The sequence below is a fragment of the Drosophila virilis genome, chromosome 2 (assembly GCF_030788295.1).
Source record: "Drosophila virilis strain 15010-1051.87 chromosome 2, Dvir_AGI_RSII-ME, whole genome shotgun sequence".
NCBI lineage: Eukaryota > Metazoa > Arthropoda > Insecta > Diptera > Drosophilidae > Drosophila > Drosophila virilis.
Window position 1 is genome coordinate 16,922,348 of NC_091544.1, and position 17,621 is coordinate 16,939,968.

The window sequence follows — 17,621 nt, forward strand, 5'->3', positions numbered from 1 at the left end:
AAACAGTGCTGCAAAGTACTTGCATAAATAGTTATCGATAGTAGATGGCGTTATTATTTAAATTGCAGGCAATTCTAACGTTTTATTGTTAGAGAAACTAAAAAATAAAATACCTATAATTAAATTCAAAGATAATCATACGTTAATAATAATTTACAACGATGCCGCATTCAAAACGCTTACTAACACTACCGGGTGCTCGCGTCTTCTCTTCTTCTTCTGCTGCTTTGCCAGCTTTGGGTTTGTGCCAAGCTGTTGTAAGCCATGTTTTAGCCAGTTAGTTTGTGCTGGAACACGTTAGCCAACAGGTGTGTACCGAATGCCGCTGTTGCGCTTTATTTTTGATCTGCGTGTGATTCGTGGGTACGTTTTCGGTATATTTTCTAGGGTGTGCGTGTAGAAGAAGAGACTTTCACTACGGTTCAAAGCCCAAAGGCAGACAGCAGCAGATGCGACTAACGTTAACATTAATTAATGCGCTTCGCACGCGTTGTCGTTATTTCAAACTTCAAGAGTGGCTTAAAGCTGCTGGCTTATGAGTTTTTTACAGCTCCTCCGGCTCTCGCGTTTTCGCATTCGCATATGTTGTTTAATGTTTCAACTTATATTGGTTAATTTCTCACCAACGACAAACACAATGAGCCGCCATCAGCTAGGTGTGTGTGTGTGTGTGTGAAAAAGGCTATAAAAAAGATATGGAACAACAACAATAACGAAAAATAGAGACTTTTGTCAGCGACAGCGACGGAACCACGGCTGTTTTGAAAAGTACCGTTAGTGCGCGAATGGAGTATTTAAAGTTAATTTAAATAATGAGAAATTTGCGCTCATAATTGATTTAAGTAGCGCAACAGACAGCAACAACACAGCTCATGCATTTGCATAATTTTCCACACACACACACACACATGAACATTTGCTTCGCTTTAGTTGCCAGTTGCAGTGGCAGCAACAAGTGGCATTTGTTGTTCTTGCACTCACACAGTTGCACGGCTCGTTGTGTACTTAAATGGCCAAGTTAGAATCCACATTCCACAGAAAGAACAACCACAACACAATGCATCCAGAAGGAAGTGGCCAAGCAACGGCAATCGAGCACCAACAACTACAACAACAACAACAACAATAATCTATTAGTTTGTGAGCAAATTTCAAAATAATTGCACATTCTAGTCAATTTAGCCCGGGCACGAAGAACTGAGCGCTGTGGAAAACTGCAATGATGTGCATTATTTGAAATTTGTACACGAACACACACACACAGAGAGAGAGACAAATACACAGGTGAAACAGGTAGGCCGGCGCAGTAAGCGTCGACCGCGACCGCGACTGCGTGCAGTTTTTCATTCTTAGCGTCCCACACACAAACAGACACACACACACACACATGTGCGTGCGCGCGCTCGCTCGCGATCCAATTGGATTTTATGTCAAGCTTCGTTGACACGACTCTCTTCTTCTTCTGGCGCACACATACGTAAACATACATAGATATGTTTTGTATGCTTATTGAACTAGTTAAATCTATAACCTCGCTGGCCTTAATTATCATAACAATAGACAAAAACAAAAAGGCACACAAATAACCCGCAGCGCACAGCTTCAAGATTTGCAGCGGCAGAAGAGTGTATAAGAATGTGGCCCAAAAGCGAAATAGTCACAACATAATTAGAACGAGCGAAAGGCTGGAAAATAGCGCGCGGTCAAATGTCGCACAGTGGCTTGCGCAGCAGAAAAAACCAAGAGTCAAAGGCTGCATAAATCTGAAAGCCAAATCTATTCTAAATGCAAATGCAGTGTGACCAAATCAAATTGATATTGGAATTGGAACAGAACCGTTAGAGTTGGGGCCTTGCATCGATTAAGGTGAATGGAAAATTTAGAAGGAAACGAAATATGAATGGAAACCTTGCTGGAGCTTAAAACAAATTGATAAAATTTGTAATTTCTGCTTTGAATTTAGAAAAGTGTTGGCTTTTGTTGGCGTAAAGTGGAGCAAATCTAATTGAAAAATTTGCTATTCGTAAATATTCATATTTTGCAAAATTTAAAATTTATAATCATAAAACGGTTATTGTACTTCTATTGTCACTAAAATAGCAAATGGGATAGAGTTCGACAAAAAAAAGCTTCAGACAAAGCTTCAACATTTCAAAAGAATTCATAAGCACGCGCTAATGTCATGCACACACACACACACACACACATAGACGTCACGCACATAGCGTCACCTCTGATCTTGCCACATTCCCAATTCTAATGGCAACCACTGTGCGACGAGACAAGTTGCGACTTGTCGCTGGCGATGCGTGAGCCGCGCGCTGTGCGCTGCGAGGTGTCTTGGTAGCACCTGTTGTAAATGTAACCGGCTCACGTTGCGTCTTATTAGAAGCCGCAGTCATCGCCCGCCCCTAGTCCGAAACAGGAAGGCAAGAAAAAGACCAAAAAAAAAAAAAAACAAAATGTATATGAATAAAATTGAAAAAAGAGCGTACTGAAAAACCGGTTGCTGTGAAAACGAAAGAAAAACTTTATCTCACTGTTGCAAGCTCTTTTCTTTTTGTGTGAGTTTGTGTATATTTTTTTTTTTTCGTGACATTTGGTTTTTCTTTTCCACAGTTCCAGTTTCAGTATTCGATTTTGGTGAAATCAATAGAAAGTGAATTGCAAGCGCTTTGACATTACGCAAAAGCCACGCGAAAAGTGAAAATCACCGCACAAACTGGACTTTGCCGAAAACGGGTGAATACTAGCATTAGCTTAGCGTGCTTTAATTGCCTGCCAAATCATCAACGGACCGAACCGAACCGAACCGAACCGAACCGAACCGAACCGAACACGAAGCGGTTCGTGCGGCCGCCGATGCGTCTGTTAATCCAAACGGCAACGGCAACGGGCGGCGCTGCTGCAGCTGCTCTACAGTCCCACTCGCAGTCCCAGTACAATTACAGCAGCATGCGTGAGGACGATATCGAGCTGGCCATTAAGGTGGTAAGTTATCCAATACACATTAGCGTGAGCACCTGCCCTGACAGCCCCCTTGCCACTTCTCAATCCTTCAACTGGCACAGATCAAGCTATTAGAATGATGAATGTGTCCAGTGGCAATCAGCTGAGGATAGATTAAATGATACACTGGCAAAAATGCAATATTGGATTCTGTTTAATGGGTTTCTTTTTTTAAAGAACTTTATTGTGAACAATAAGAAAAATACTTGGATTAACTAGAAAATATTTTTTTTTCAGATTTCCGTTTAAACGAAATACTCGAAAACAAGTTCAATTCTTTAGATAAGAGTACTTCAGTACGAGTATCTTGTATTCGCGCGATTGATAAAAGTTCTTAAAATACAAATGTCATAAATTTTAAACTAATTCCGCTTTTACGCTTTTACTTGATTTAACTATAACACTCTGGTCCTTTTTCTCTCAGTGTGGCTGCTGCTGCAGCTTGTGCCGTGGATAAGCGTTAAATAATAACCCCAGCACAACACACACACACACACACACACACGCACACACCATCAGATACTTATATATATATTTGTAAGTCAGAACAATCACTGATCATTTACAACGGTTACTTTTCGCCGGTGAATGGGAAATTCTGAGAAAATGCCTCTTCTAGAATGTGTGACTCTTAAACAAAGCTGCACTCGAGTTTCCGCTTGAGGATTAAACGAAAGAAAATCTCTTGTTTAAGAGATTAAATAAGAGATTATGTAACTGCTAAATAACTGCTTTAAATCTTTATTCTCTTATGTTCCTAGAAAATCTTGATCTATGATTATTCTCAGATTTATAAACTTAAACAAAGTACTTAAAGTTTGATCTTTTGACAAATATTATTATTTAATATTAAATCAATTTTCATAATAATAATTATTTTAAACGAGAAATGAACTTATAGCTGATCGATCATCGAACACCTGCTTTTGACCTTTTCAGGTGATCGTCGGCAATGGAGGCGTTGGCAAGTCCTCAATGATCCAGCGCTATTGCAAGGGCATCTTCACCAAGGACTACAAGAAGACGATCGGCGTTGATTTTCTGGAGCGTCAGATCGAGATCGATGGCGAGGATGTGCGCATCATGCTGTGGGACACGGCCGGGCAGGAGGAGTTCGATTGCATAACCAAGGCGTATTATCGGGGCGCCCAGGCCTCAGTGCTGGTCTTCTCGACGACAGATCGCGCCTCCTTCGATGCGATCAAGGAGTGGAAGCGCAAGGTGGAGAACGAATGCAACGAGATACCCACGGTGATAGTGCAGAACAAGATCGATCTAATCGAGCAGGCTGTGGTCAGTGCGGACGAGGTCGAAACGCTGGCCAAGATGCTCAACTGCCGACTGATACGCACCTCCGTCAAGGAGGACATCAATGTGGCCTCTGTGTTCCGCTATCTGGCCACCAAGTGCCACCAGCTGATGACGCAGAGCTACGACCAGGCGGCCGGCGCCGACGGCAACAACAGTCAGCAGCAGTCAACGCATCCGCCCTACAGCAGCACGCCCACCATCAGCGCCTTCAGTCCGACCTTCACCAAGTCCAGCAGCGGCACCATTGTCCTGCGCCCGGCCAAAAAGGGCGCCAGCTCCAGTGCGGCGCGAAAGCGCAAAATTGTGCTCAAAAAGTGCGGCATCTTGTGAGGCAGCTAAGGGTAAGGGGTACGCGGGTATCTGTGCAGCTCTGGCCAATTAATAACTGGAGCATATTTAACGCTTTATTATTTTAGAGCCCCAAATCAAGTTGTAGCCATGTGACCAGCCAAGCGTTGGATGCAGCCACAGCCACAGCCTCAACCAAGTCGCAGTCAGAGCCATTCACTAGTCGTGCACAGACTCCGCAATGTTGGCAGTTATTGCATGATATGTGGAGTGGAGCAGGGGAGAGATGGGAATCGGGGGGTGTGAACAGATAAAAACAAAAAAAAACATAAGCACACGAATAGTTCAGTGAACAAAAACTTAGGCATAACGAAGTTTAAATACCCTTGCAGTCGGCAACATAAATAAATTAAAATATTTCTGATTGTGGTCCACTCTAACTGCCTAAACTCTGAGTTAATTGACTAATATTTCAGTTAATCCTTATAGTATCAGCAGACAATTTTGGTCCACTTTGATGGCCTTAAATGTTTGTTAATGAATAAAAAGTCAATTATATATTAAATATATATTAAATCATAAATAACTAATAATTCACGAATATTGTCAGGAATTAGATATATTTTGGTACAATTTGACAGAAAGTAAAACACAAAACCCTTTATAAGACACAAACCAAGAATTTAAGATGAAATCTATTAAATAAGTCAACTTAACTTCCTTTGGAAACTGATCTAAAAATTTTAATAATAATAATTTTATATGCAGTCAATTTTGATTCAATTCAAAATTTTGCAAATTTTCAATATCAAAACTTGTTGATCTACAAAATGTTTAAGATAGGATAAAATTTGGTTTCTCTGCGTTACGAAACGCTTTTAGTTGTGTATAAGACCCGTCTGCAAGGGTATTAACAAATAACAAGCTCAAAATGCATGTGCAATAATTTATGCAACTACTCAAATTTTTAGTCTAATTAGTTATAGATAAGCATGTAACCGACTTTTCACTGTATAATGCCCACTTTTCTATAACGGAGACTGATGCAGCATTCAATTTATATATAGATATAATTATTTATCTAATTATATATATGTGTGTGTGTGCGCCTGTAAAATTGTGTATGTATCTATATTAATACAAGTATATATACCCTATATAGAGCTATGTATATTTTCCTACTACAGCTAAGATTGGCTTTTTGGCTCGCTAGCACCGCCCCTCCTCCAACTGCGGGTTTCGAGGGCGCCTTCGTGTGAATCCTTCGTCAATTAGCCCTGGCAAAATGTGCAATTAATTGCTTAACTCATTTAATTATTAACCAAGCAAGAGGCATGTCGAAACGCAATTATGTTGTCTAGTGTACTATGCAAAGTGAGGGGCTACGTTTTGTCATTAATCCACTTGGCTTGAGAATAGATCTGCGAGTCCAAGCCCAAAATATGCAAATATTAACTATAGCTACATTATTATAACAAGAAATGTTATTACCTAAGCTCATAAATATTAAACTAATAAATTATTTTGTATATTTAACAATGCATGTGTTTTTATCGATCATGATCTTAATTATTTTAATTTTTAAGCCAGCAAAAGCAATGGAAAAAGAAAATATAAAATTCTGGAATCTGAAAACTCGAGTCTGTATTTTTCAGTTAAAATATCTGCAGAAATTTGTAAATACATATATAAATTCTATTCTCGCGAAGATGGCATAATTTTGTAAATAAAAGTGTTATTTATTGAAGAATGTAAGGCATATATATTCCTGATCCGTGACGTCAAGCGAGCTGATATTATCCGCCATTCTGTCTGTCTACTTAAATTCAATCTAGTTGGTTAATTTATCTTGATGAGATTTGTCATTCCAACTTCTCAATGCAGGCACTTTATACATCAGAGTTGCCTGGATCGCATCACTATACTCTATACTCTATAACCCATCAAAAATGGGTATAAGGGTATATTGTATTTGTGCAAAATCCAAATCCATCGAAGGAAGCATCTCCGACCCCATAAAGTATATACATTCTTGATCAGCATCAATAGCCGAGTCGATCTAGCCATGTCCGTCTGTCTGTCCGTCCGTCCGTGCGTATGTATGAACGCAAGGATCTCAGAACCTATAAGAGCTAGAGACTTGAAATGAATAAAAATAATCCGATAATCGATAACTTACTCCGTTTCCAAGCAATCGATAAAAATCGATATCGATATCCTTTTTTTTGGGCGATTTTGGTAAATAATAAGAGCTAGAGTCTCCAAACGTGACATATAGCTTATAAAATAGAATATATATATGCATTTGATGTTGGAAGAAGAGGATTCAGGGTATCCCCTAGTCGGGAGCTCCCGACATCTTGCTTGTTTGTTATTGCAGAATATAAGTGCAAGATCTTGCAACCAATGTGGTTAACTACACTTCCTACCACCTGGGAAAATCGGTAGTGAAATAAGTTCCTATATGAAGATGTTTCTGTTTTTCAAAATATCCAACACCAATATCTCATTTTCAAGATCTTACGATTATATAATATAGCTCATATAGGAACAAGCGGCGGTTAGCTTAGTTTCTGGGCGAAAAAAGGGTTATGTGGATAAATGTATGCTGGGATCGACTGCCACGCCTCCATGCGCCCACAATTATCAGATGCCGAAAGAAGCCATCGAGAATTTTACAATTTTTTTTTGTTTTATTTGATTTTCGCTTTTACACGGTTTGTTGTTGTATGCTTGCTGACAATTTGTTGTTAAACCTTCGTTTGTTTATGTTCTTTTTTAATTAAATTTAAATTGTTAAAAGTAAAATTTAGTGTTTTTTTTTTGTTTGTTTGTTTCTCTATATACAGTTGCGCTTTATATAATTTAAGCAGTTTTTTCTTTTGTTTAACCTCTTCACGCAATATTCCTCCTTAATGTGTATATATTGTATGTTGTTGTTGTTGTTGTTGTTTCCTTGTAAGTTATATAAGAAGGCAAAATATTTGTGATTTGCTATTTACAGAGACAATTGATAACTTTATAGGATAGTGAGAGCTATAGGTGTTAGATAGGCGGGGCTACGCCTCCGTTATCAAAAAACTTTCTCAGTTTGTGTGTGTGTGTGTGTGTGTGTGTGGTGGGTGTCATATGGTGGGGCGTGTGAAAAACTTTGAGTGATGTTTGGGAGGGGTCAGAACTGTGAAAATTCCTATAAAAATATAATTTATGCGTATAAATATTTGTTATATATATTATAATAGCTAGAAAAAAATTAATGTGAATTGCAAACAATTTCTTGGCACTAAAATATTAAAGGTGCAATTTTTCTTCTTCAAAACTATAACAAAAATCTAATTTAATTTATTTGATTTTGTGGTCATTTTTATTTGAAATAAAAATAGTTTGTGTATGTGTGTGTGTGTGTGTGTGTGTGTGTGTGTGTGTTTGTCTGTGTGGGACTTTAGTCGAACTCATTTACAGCTGTGATATAAGATTATACATTACAGATGTAGAGACTATAGACAACTATGATAGAACTTTAGCCGTTAGTTTCGTTACTTTTTTTTTGTTTTTTGTTTTTCCATTTGCAGAATTTGTAAACATTAAATTATTTAAGTATATAACTTTCTTCTTCATGTGCTATGTGAGTTTCTCGTGTGTGTGTGTGTGTGTGTGTGTTACGCCGTCATCTCCGCCGTGGCTCACTTGTCAAAGGCGGTAGTTGTGGGTTGGGATGGCGGAGGAAGGTGGCGATTCCTATATAAATAGTAAGAGTTTTAGCCTAAATAAACACGTCGCGACGTCTGTTGCCATTTCTATGCCGTTATCTACGGCTTCAGGACATCCTATATATAATTATATATAAAAACTTGTATTATTCTCGTACACTATTCGGAAATGGGAAAATCGGCTTCATCCTTGCCCTCCAGCGAGCGATACTCATCGGAATCCTCGCTAATGGTTGCCGTACCAACTGATCTTGGTAATGTTGCCGTTGTGTTTACAATTGGCTCCACAACAACAACAGCATCGCCAACTGTTGCCGTTGTTGTTGGTGTTGTTGCTGCTGCTGCTGTGGATACATAGATAGTGACTGGCTCTTCGACCAGATCGCTTGGATTTGCAGCCGAAACAGGATTGGGTACATTTGTGGTAATCGTTGTCGTCGTGTTGTCTGCCACAGGCTCCGGCTGTGCAGCTTCTTCCTTTGATTTCTTCTCACCCTCCTCCGCCTGTTGCGGTTGTTTTTGTTGTGGTTGTTGTGTTGGGGATTGTGTTATTATATCAGCAGAGGCCAACAGTAGATCCAACTTTAGTTTTCTTGATGCCGTTGGCTGCTCTGTTATCACAGACTGTGCTTGAGTTGCCGTCGCTGCTGCCGTTTCTGTTATTGTTGTTGTTATTGTTGTTATCGCTGTTGTTGCTGCTGCTGCTGTCGCTGTTGTTAATTCTGTGCCGCCGCCGCCGCCAGCAGCAAGCGCCAGCAATTCATCCTCCTCACTAACGCTGATGTAGCGACAGCGCTCACTGAGCAACGAGGCAGACTCGTCCTCCTCCTCGTTAACGCTAGAGATGCTCACCGTGCGCTCCTTGAAGCTCTGATAGACGCTGCTGCCAGCAATGCTCGTTGAACCGGGCGCATCAATCACATCTCGCACCGCCGTCGCCAGCTGCCAGCGGCTAATAACGCCGATTGAGCTTGCTGCTAATAAAAAATGGGTAAGAGAAAGATTTAGTTAATTGTTATCTGTTATCTGAATTAACAGCTATTAGTCAACAATTAGTGAACGCCCAAGCTTGCATTTAAACAACCCATTTTCCCCTTTAAGTGTGCTAATAAGAACATTTAGCTAAACCTGATTATAATTCTTTATGCGAATTAGCAAAAAAGTGGACAGTTTCATTATCCCAAAGGTGTTAACACACAATATACATTCTATATCCTTAATTCTTTTATTCTTATCGAATAGAATTATTTCAGAATTCATGACAAGTTCCAAGCACAGTTCAGCTCGTTTTTTGTTATGAAATGAGTTTAATTAAATTAATTGGAAGTACATTTTAAATCCGTTGTAGCTATTCCTTTTTAACCTAATGACAAGTTCTTTACGTTTTTATCAATGCAATAAAATAGATTAAAACTAAAATGAGCTCCTGGAACTAGCATTTTAAAAGGTAAACACAAAAAATAAATAACTTTATGGCTGTTGAGCTGTTCTACACAATGCCTTTGTCTCCACTTTACAAATATAATTTTTCATATTTATTTAATAAATAGTTCCGGAATAACTAACTAACCACTTGTAAGCTTCAGTGCGTTCACCCCGTGACTGTTAGCCGCCCGCTCACTCACTTACATTCCAAACGCTCGCGACGCAACGGATAACGCGAGGACAATGGCGCCAGCTTGATCCGATAGAATTTGGAGCCCTTGCTGACACGATAACGATTCTCGTCCTGTGTGGCAAACAAGAGGCTTAGTTTGGATTTACTCAAGAGAGACTATTGTGACTGTGAGCTCACCTTGCGCGCCTGGCAGTACTCCTTGTCGATGATGCGCCCGATGGCGTAGTAGGGCAGCGGTATGTGATTTAGTTCCGCGACAGCCAGTGGTCCCTCGGCGCCAGGCGGCAGAGAAGAAGATGCCGTCGTCGTAGGCGCCGTCAGTTGCAGAGCAGGCAAACTGTCCGCATGCACAAAGTAAAGGGTGAGCGAATCCTGCACGACCATGAACTGGCCATGCCGCATGCTCCAAATCACAAACACCAAATCGCCCTTGCTGCAGCCCTCGAGCGTGATGTGGCGATGACTCGACGAGGAGGAGCCACCGCCGCCACCGCCACCGCCACTTGACTTGGAGCGCGTCAGTGTGCCGCTCATGCCTGCAGCGCCCAGTTCATAAGTGGAACTGTTTTTATAGAAGACAGTATTAATCAATCAGTAAATAAGTCAATCAATCAATCAGTCGCCCAGTCATCAGTCAGTCAGCGATTCAATCGGTAAATCAATCTACCAGCCAAAAATTATCTGGTTAATTATAATTATAATTTCACTAAGTAATTTTATCAGTCTATCAATAAGTCATTAAATTATTTATTCAGTCTTTAAGTGAAACAGACAACATCGTTATTCAGTCAATCAATCAATTAATCACTTAATCAGTTGTATATATGCAGACAGACAATCCGACCGTTAGTCAGTCAATCGGTAAGTCAAATACAATCACTTAGCTTATAAGCCATCAGTCAGTCAGTCAATCAATTGGGGGGACAATCACAGCGTTTAAATATTCAATCAGTCAGTATATACGACAAGTCAGTGGGTCAATCAATAGGTTAGTTGGTCAGTAGTAATCAGTCAATCAATTATTCAATCAGTCAGCGTATAAGCCAATTCAGTCAATCAGATCATTAGATAGACAACCAGACTGTTAGTTCAGTCAATTAGTCATCAGTCGAGCAATTATTCAGTCAGTTCATTAGACATCAATCAGTGTATCAGTCAATCAGGTTGATGAGCTCACCTTCTCATTGCAGCCACACTGGACTCCATTTCAAGCCGCTTGCTCTTCTCCTGGCTGAGCTCCTCCTCCAGCCGGCACTTGTCGCGGCTCAGATAGTCGATCTTCTCCTTTAGCCAGCTGTTGCCATCCTCATTGGTGAGCATCTCGAGGCGCGTCTTCAGCTGGTAGCTCTCCTGTGTGAGCAATTGATTTTGTTCACGCAGTAAATCCAGCTGTCGCTCCTTGTCCTCTAGAACATCCTTCAATATGGACACATTGGCCATCACAGATTCTGAGTTCAGTGGCGGCAACTGTTGCCGCGACTGCCAGAGAGCGCGCTCGGCCTCGACAGCTTCGCTGATGGCGCGCTCCCGTTGGGCGAGCAACTCCTGTCGCTGCTGCGCCAGAAGCTGCTCGACATCCAGGCTGGCCACACTGGCGCTGCTCGTGGGCCGCTCCAGCTTCTCCAGGCTGCTGTCCGACGGCGAACGCTCCATTGAGGTCATCAGCTTGAAGCGGCAGCGCAGCGATTCCAGCTCCGTTTTGTGCTCGTGTATTAGCTGCTCGCGTGCCTGGGCTACGGCCGTCATCTTATCCTGGTCCGCCGCCAGCAGCTGTTGACGCAATTGCTCCAGCTGCTCCGCCTGCTGCTGCTCCCGTTGCTCGCACTGCATGCGCAGCAGCTGCCACTTTTCCTGCAACAGCTGCATCTGCGACTGCAGTTCATCCTGGTAGCCACGGGTCAGCTCGTTGCGCAGGCTGCTCAAATTGGAGCGCGCCATGGCCAGGCACTGCAGCGCCAGCTTGGACATGTCCTGGAGGGCATCGCGCAGCCGCTGCACGCTGCCAGCGTTGTCATCCGTCAGCGTGCTGGCGCTGAGCATCAGCAGCTGTTCCGTGGCAGTGCTGCGCGCAATCTGCTCCACATACTGGCTGGTGGAGGTGCTCACGCTTTGTGTGCTGACAGGCTGACAAACAGCTGTTGGCGCCAGTTCCATCTGCTCCGGTTGCGCTGCCGTCTTGTGCCGCTGCTCAAAGAATTGCAGGACGGGCGCCATGTCCGGCAGTTGGAGCTGCGTGGCCAGGTCGGGCAGCTGGGCGGACAGCAGCTCAATATCGGAGCAGCTCAGCTGGGGCAGACGTGTGTCAAAGCTGAGCTCGGGATGCTCATTGGCGAACGTGGGCGGCATATCTGCCATGCCCGGAAATAGAATATTCAAAAAGTGGCCATCGAAGCTGTCGTTGAAGAGACGCCGCCGCTCCATCTCTTCGCTGTGGATGCGATCAAAATCAACCGACAGCCGCGATGCCCACAAACGGAACTCATCCGAGAAAATCTTGCGACGCACCACCTCCGTAACGGCCGCCACATAGGTACTCGGCGCCCGATGTATCTGCTCGATGATGCTGATGTGGCGCTCGGCCCGCCGCAGGCACCGCAGATAGAAGAGCAAGCGATTGTCGAACTCGCTCATTCCGTTCTCGATCCAAACGATGCGACGCAGACGCGTGTTCAGATTGCGTCCCAGCTCCTCCTTGGAGTTGGCTATGCAGCGACTATATTCGCGTATCTTAATATGATTATCGCGCATCACCATCAGCTGGGAGCGATGCGAGAGGCACAAATCGGGCAGCACCGAGTTATCGCGCAGATTCACTGCACGGCTTTCGTTTTGTTGGAACGCTGTCGCCTGTTCCCGCTGAACCTGGACGATTTTGCGTATCTCGTACTTGAACTCGTCGAGACGGTACAGACGATCGCTCAGGCCTTTGATCTCCTTGACGTCGCTCTGCTTGGCACTCTTGATGATGTTCTGCACCTCGAGCTTCAGTTTCTCGTAAATTTCCAGGGAGAAGGTGTCCAGGCCCTGGACGCACTCATCACACATTTGCTGCAGCGCCGCGTGATTGCCCTTCGAGCTGATCCACTGCAGCAGATTGAGCTGGTGCTGCTGCTGCTGTTGCCTTGAATTGGAGGTTTCCTCTTGCTCCTCTTGTTCGTGGCCCATTTTCAGTTTCTTGTTGGGCGATGTACTGCTGCTGCTCTTCTCCACGCTCTCGCCCGACTCCCCCACCTCAGTCTCCGTTTCCGGCTGCAGCTGCCCAACGTCCTCGTCAACGTTGTCGTTGCCGAGCAGCTCGTCAAAGCCATGGAAATCGGCCTGGGCCAGCGCCATCAGCGCCGGCAATATGGGTATGCGCGCCAGCTGCTTGAGATCATCGCCAAAGTTGCGCAACAGCTCCAGGTAGCTCTCGCGCTGCTCCAGATGACGATCGAAGGCCAGACAGAAGTTGTGAAAGCGCTCACTGAACTCGCTCGTCAGATCCTCCATGTTGGCCACCACCGCGGACCAGCCCTGCTGCTGCAGATGCTGCTCGTGCACCAGACGCTCGCACAACAGCTCCTCTTTGCGGCCCAGTTCGCGCAAGCGCTGCGCCAGCGTTGCACGTTGACGCACCGTCTCCAATACAGCCGGCTGATTCTCCTCCACCTGGCGTCGCAGCTCTGCATCTATCACTTCACCGGCTGTCCTGGCAGCGCCACTGCCGCCGCCACTGCCGCTGCCGCCGCTGGCTATCGTTGGCGCCAGCCGCTCGTCGCCGGTGAGAAACATAAAAATTGGATTCGTATCGGTGCCCGCCGAATAGCAGGACACCTGTGTGGAGTGTGTCAGCATCTCGCCTCCGCTAACCAGCAACACAATATTGGCAGCGGGCAGGCCATGTAGCCGTTGTATTGTCTCCTTAAGATTCTCCACCGAGGACAGAGCAACGGTCATATCGAAGCTCAGCATGCGACCGACGTCCACATGGAATACGTACAACATCATGAGGCAGCAGCTGTCGGTGAGGGTTTGGGCTTCAACGGTTGCTCTCCTCCTCCTCCGCCACCTACTTCTACACTTTGCTTCTTCCTCTTCTTCTTCTTGTCTCCTCTTTGTTTGGCAGTGCTAATGCTTTCCGAGTTCATGCAAGTGCATGTGCATGTGTGTGTGTGTGTGTATGTGTGTATGTTTGCTTTACGTGGTGCTGCCACCTAGCGTTAAGAGGCTGCAAAACAAGGCAATAAAAAGAAAGAGAACGTTAACAGTGGCGCAGTTCTGAGGGGGTTATCATTATTTTATTGTACTATCTGCTTACATTTATTTGTAATTAAATAATAATTATTTTTCCGACTTCACGTGCACATGCTAGTCGCCATCGGCGTATCTACAATTAACATTTAACAGACACTGTTAACATGATCTAATGCTAGCGATAACATGCCAGCTAGATTAGACACTGTGGCGCTGCTGGTGGCGGGCAGCAGTTCAAATGTTAATGACTAAACGAACGCTGCCGTCGACGTCGCTGCTCGCCTTTTAAAGTCGCAATAAAGAACTAGTTGTTTTTGTGGCTGTTTATTCAACTCGAGTTGTTACATGTATATAATACATATTGTTTACAATTTGTCTGGCAAACTTTGGCGCTTGTGCAAACGTGGACGGAGCGATAAGAAATTAATACAAAAATAGCGCCGATTTGGCTATGTATGTAAATTGCACACGGGAACAACAACAGAAACAACGGATGTTATTATCAACGCACCTTAGTTAAGCCAAAAACAAAAAACGTCTAGACTTGCGGGCGTAACAAACAGAACTAACAGACGTCGACGTCGTCGCCAACGCCGCCGACGCTTACGACGCTGTTAAGAGCAGGGCTACACGTGTGCGCGATCCCTCAACTTAAGCGCGTGTGAGAGAGAGAAAGAGCAAAAGAGCGAAAGCGAGTTAAAGAGAGATGGAGACGCGTTTTGTATTACCTGCGACGTCTTTTGCTGCCTGTTTTTTTTTTTCTTTTACCTAAGCGAATTTCATAATTTTTGGAAAAGAAACATCTTTTCTCAAAATTGATTTATTAAGTTTAAGTAACAAGAAAGACTCACTAATTAGGGGAAATATTCATTTTTGTCCAGGGGAAAAATGCCGAAAATTCCCCTGCCTGAGTTCCCTTAACTGTTTAAATAGTATTACGCTTTCAATTGAAATAGAAACTGCAGCAGGAACAACAAAATGACAGCTTTAACTTTCGATTACTCATCAATGAAATTCAAGATCGCCCCACGGTGTCCACCTGATAACAGCTTATCAACGCAATTAAGTACAAAGACCATGCATACGCACATACATACATACATATGTATGTATGCACAAGCATGTACATGTGTATACAATTGTACATACCTGTGACATGCAATGTAATTAAAGCGCATAAATCAAGTTCGCTGTACAAACAGCACCAGATAACAGCTGTTAGCGCAGGGTTGGGTGATTTGCAGATTGCCCTGAACTTTGTGCGTTGGGGTCATTCGGCAGCATCTCCGCAGACTCCTAACTGATTACATTCCGTATTAAGCTCAAAGCAAGCAACAACAACAGCAGACGACGTCGACGACAACGGCGACGTCAGAGTTTATCGGCGTTGCAGGAGGGCAAAAACAGCAGCACGAAACACTCACACAAGCATGAACACACACACACACACATATATATATAATATATGTATATGTATATATAAACATTTACACGCACGCACAAGAGTAGTCATTAATTAGGAATGTCACATTCTGTTTTTGTACGATTGTATATTTTTTGCGTTTTTGTTATTGTCCTGCTGTTAAGTAAAGTAGGTTATAAAGCGTAAATATTGTTATTATTGGTAATGGCCAAACATACACACACAAAAGCATGTAAGTTAAACAAGCAGAGCCTACTTAAGCTAGTACGCTCGCGAAACTTCAAGGCAAAAAAAAAGTGCGATAAACAAGTAAAATAAGATAAACATGACAGTTAGTTGCTAAGTTTTACCGAAAATTATGAAGACCTTGCTTAAACCCGTCGATACGCAGCTGTTTGTGAACAGCTGATGCGCGCGATCACATCACGATTGCATTACATTAATAAAAGCAGCAGTATCAGCCAGTTTTGAAGCACATATGATATTTCTGTCGCTGGGTTGGCAGCACTGGCCATCACAAACTGCACTATGCACTTGTATGCGTACTCATTTGCTTGTGTTTGTGTGTGCGTTTGTGTATTGTTTTGGCCTGCACTTTGTTATATTCCATTACGTTGCATTTTGTCTACGCGCCGATTGTTTTGGGCTAGCAAAAATGAATTGAGCGAAAACGAAGAGACACAGAGATAGGGCAAAATTGACAGTTGCAATTACCAAACGTTATAATTTGTGCGAAAACTAATTTAGATATGCGCTTAAAATATGTAAATTGTTGCAATTAATTGTAATTTGGCTCGAACCAACCGACGCACACAAACAAATAACAACAGCACGAAAGAAACAAGGGTTGCCTGACGTTCAAAAAGAAAATGGCAGCAGGTGCAGAGCTGCATTTGGTTTCACAGTGTTGGAGCGGGAGTGGGTGGGGAGGTAGGCATGTGGCTTGTGGGCGGCCATTCGAAATTTATGCAGCAAAAAGGGCGTCATCAGCAATGTGTACTTGTTTGCATAAACTATAACTATAGATGCTTAATTAAAACGATGTGGTAGCTGCTGGCAGCCTGCCTCGCACTTACCTTGTAATCTTTAATCAATTTTCACAATGGCTGGCCTGTGTGTGTGTTTTTGTATATATGATTGTATTTGTTTGTTTGTTTGTGGTCTGTCCGTGTACGTGTGTTTTGGTTTTAATCAATTGAAAACGCTCACGAACACGAACGCTGCGAATGATTTGACATCAGCTGTGGCTGTGTGTGCCTGTATGTGTGTGTGTGTTTGTTTGTGTGTGTCCGCAGCAGCAGCGACGTTGACGTCGGAACCCAAAACAAAAGCTGCTGGTGGCCAGCTTTAGCTTCTCCTTCTGCTCCTTCTTCGTAGTTTTCTGTTCTCTTAGCGTCAGCGCCAGCGTTTTCGCTTTTCCTTTAATTATGTATATTCTTATTTATTTTTTACAGCATTGCTTTTGCCTGTTTATTGCTTTTTTCCTTATTTTTTTTATCACTTTTTGTTGCGTATAAAAAAGAAATCAGAGCAATATGTTAAAGCTGCCCAAACTCACGCGATATGCCTAATATTAAAATATGTTGCGTTTTGTTTTTGTTTGCGTTATATTATTTTGTTGTTGGGCTCTTTGCTGTTTCGTTTTCCCCTTCTTAATCTATTTCTTTGTCTATCACAATTGCGTTGTTGTTGCTGCTGCTGATGTTGTTGGTGTGCTGGTCGCTGCTGCTGTGGTTGTTGTTTTTGGCAGTTATATTTCGCGTCAATTTTTTGCCATGTACACGCTGTGCCGTGGGGCTCTTGTTAGTTTTTATTATTACATTAAATTCACACACGCATATTGTTGAATTACTTAAATTTCTAATTAAATTAAATTGTATAAAAATGAAATAACGCACTTTCGTAGTTCCGCCGTCTTCTTCTTCTGTATTATAACAGCGACTATTACAGCGAAAATAACATTAACATTTGGTAACCTGTTATTGACATAGATCAAAATTTATAATTGCCTCAACTTGTTTGTAGGTAA

The 17,621-nt window shown here is 42.9% G+C and overlaps 2 protein-coding genes across 13 annotated transcripts; one reads left to right on the plus strand and one right to left on the minus strand.

Moving 5' to 3' along the window:
* Positions 1–217: 217 nt before the first annotated feature.
* Positions 218–6,147, plus strand: Rab23 (RAS oncogene family member Rab23). 5 transcript variants are annotated; one of them, XM_070207127.1, is made up of 4 exons: positions 218–363; positions 2,620–2,991; positions 3,949–4,668; positions 4,737–6,147. In XM_070207127.1, the coding sequence occupies exons 2-3, from the start codon at positions 2,863–2,865 to the stop codon at positions 4,648–4,650; spliced, it is 831 nt and encodes a 276-aa protein (XP_070063228.1). In that variant the 5' UTR covers positions 218–363; positions 2,620–2,862; the 3' UTR covers positions 4,651–4,668; positions 4,737–6,147. The 5 variants fall into 5 exon arrangements, with proteins under 5 accessions (XP_070063228.1, XP_032292420.1, XP_032292424.1 ...); XM_032436529.2 differs by having other exon boundaries at positions 3,949–4,661; XM_032436533.2 differs by having other exon boundaries at positions 255–308; positions 3,949–4,661.
* Positions 6,148–7,365: 1,218 nt separating this feature from the next.
* On the minus strand, positions 7,366–17,532 carry Atg17 (autophagy-related 17). 8 transcript variants are annotated; one of them, XM_032437313.2, is made up of 5 exons: positions 16,669–17,530; positions 11,114–14,143; positions 10,114–10,498; positions 9,948–10,047; positions 7,366–9,292 (listed from the first exon to the last, which is right to left on the minus strand). In XM_032437313.2, exons 2-5 carry the CDS (start codon positions 13,921–13,923, stop codon positions 8,478–8,480), a joined length of 4,110 nt encoding a protein of 1,369 aa, XP_032293204.1. In that variant the 5' UTR covers positions 13,924–14,143; positions 16,669–17,530; the 3' UTR covers positions 7,366–8,477. The 8 variants fall into 8 exon arrangements, with proteins under 8 accessions (XP_032293204.1, XP_015027481.1, XP_015027480.1 ...); XM_015171995.3 differs by having other exon boundaries at positions 7,366–9,295; XM_015171994.3 differs by lacking the exon at positions 16,669–17,530 and adding an exon at positions 15,943–16,575 and having other exon boundaries at positions 7,366–9,295.
* Positions 17,533–17,621: the final 89 nt, after the last annotated feature.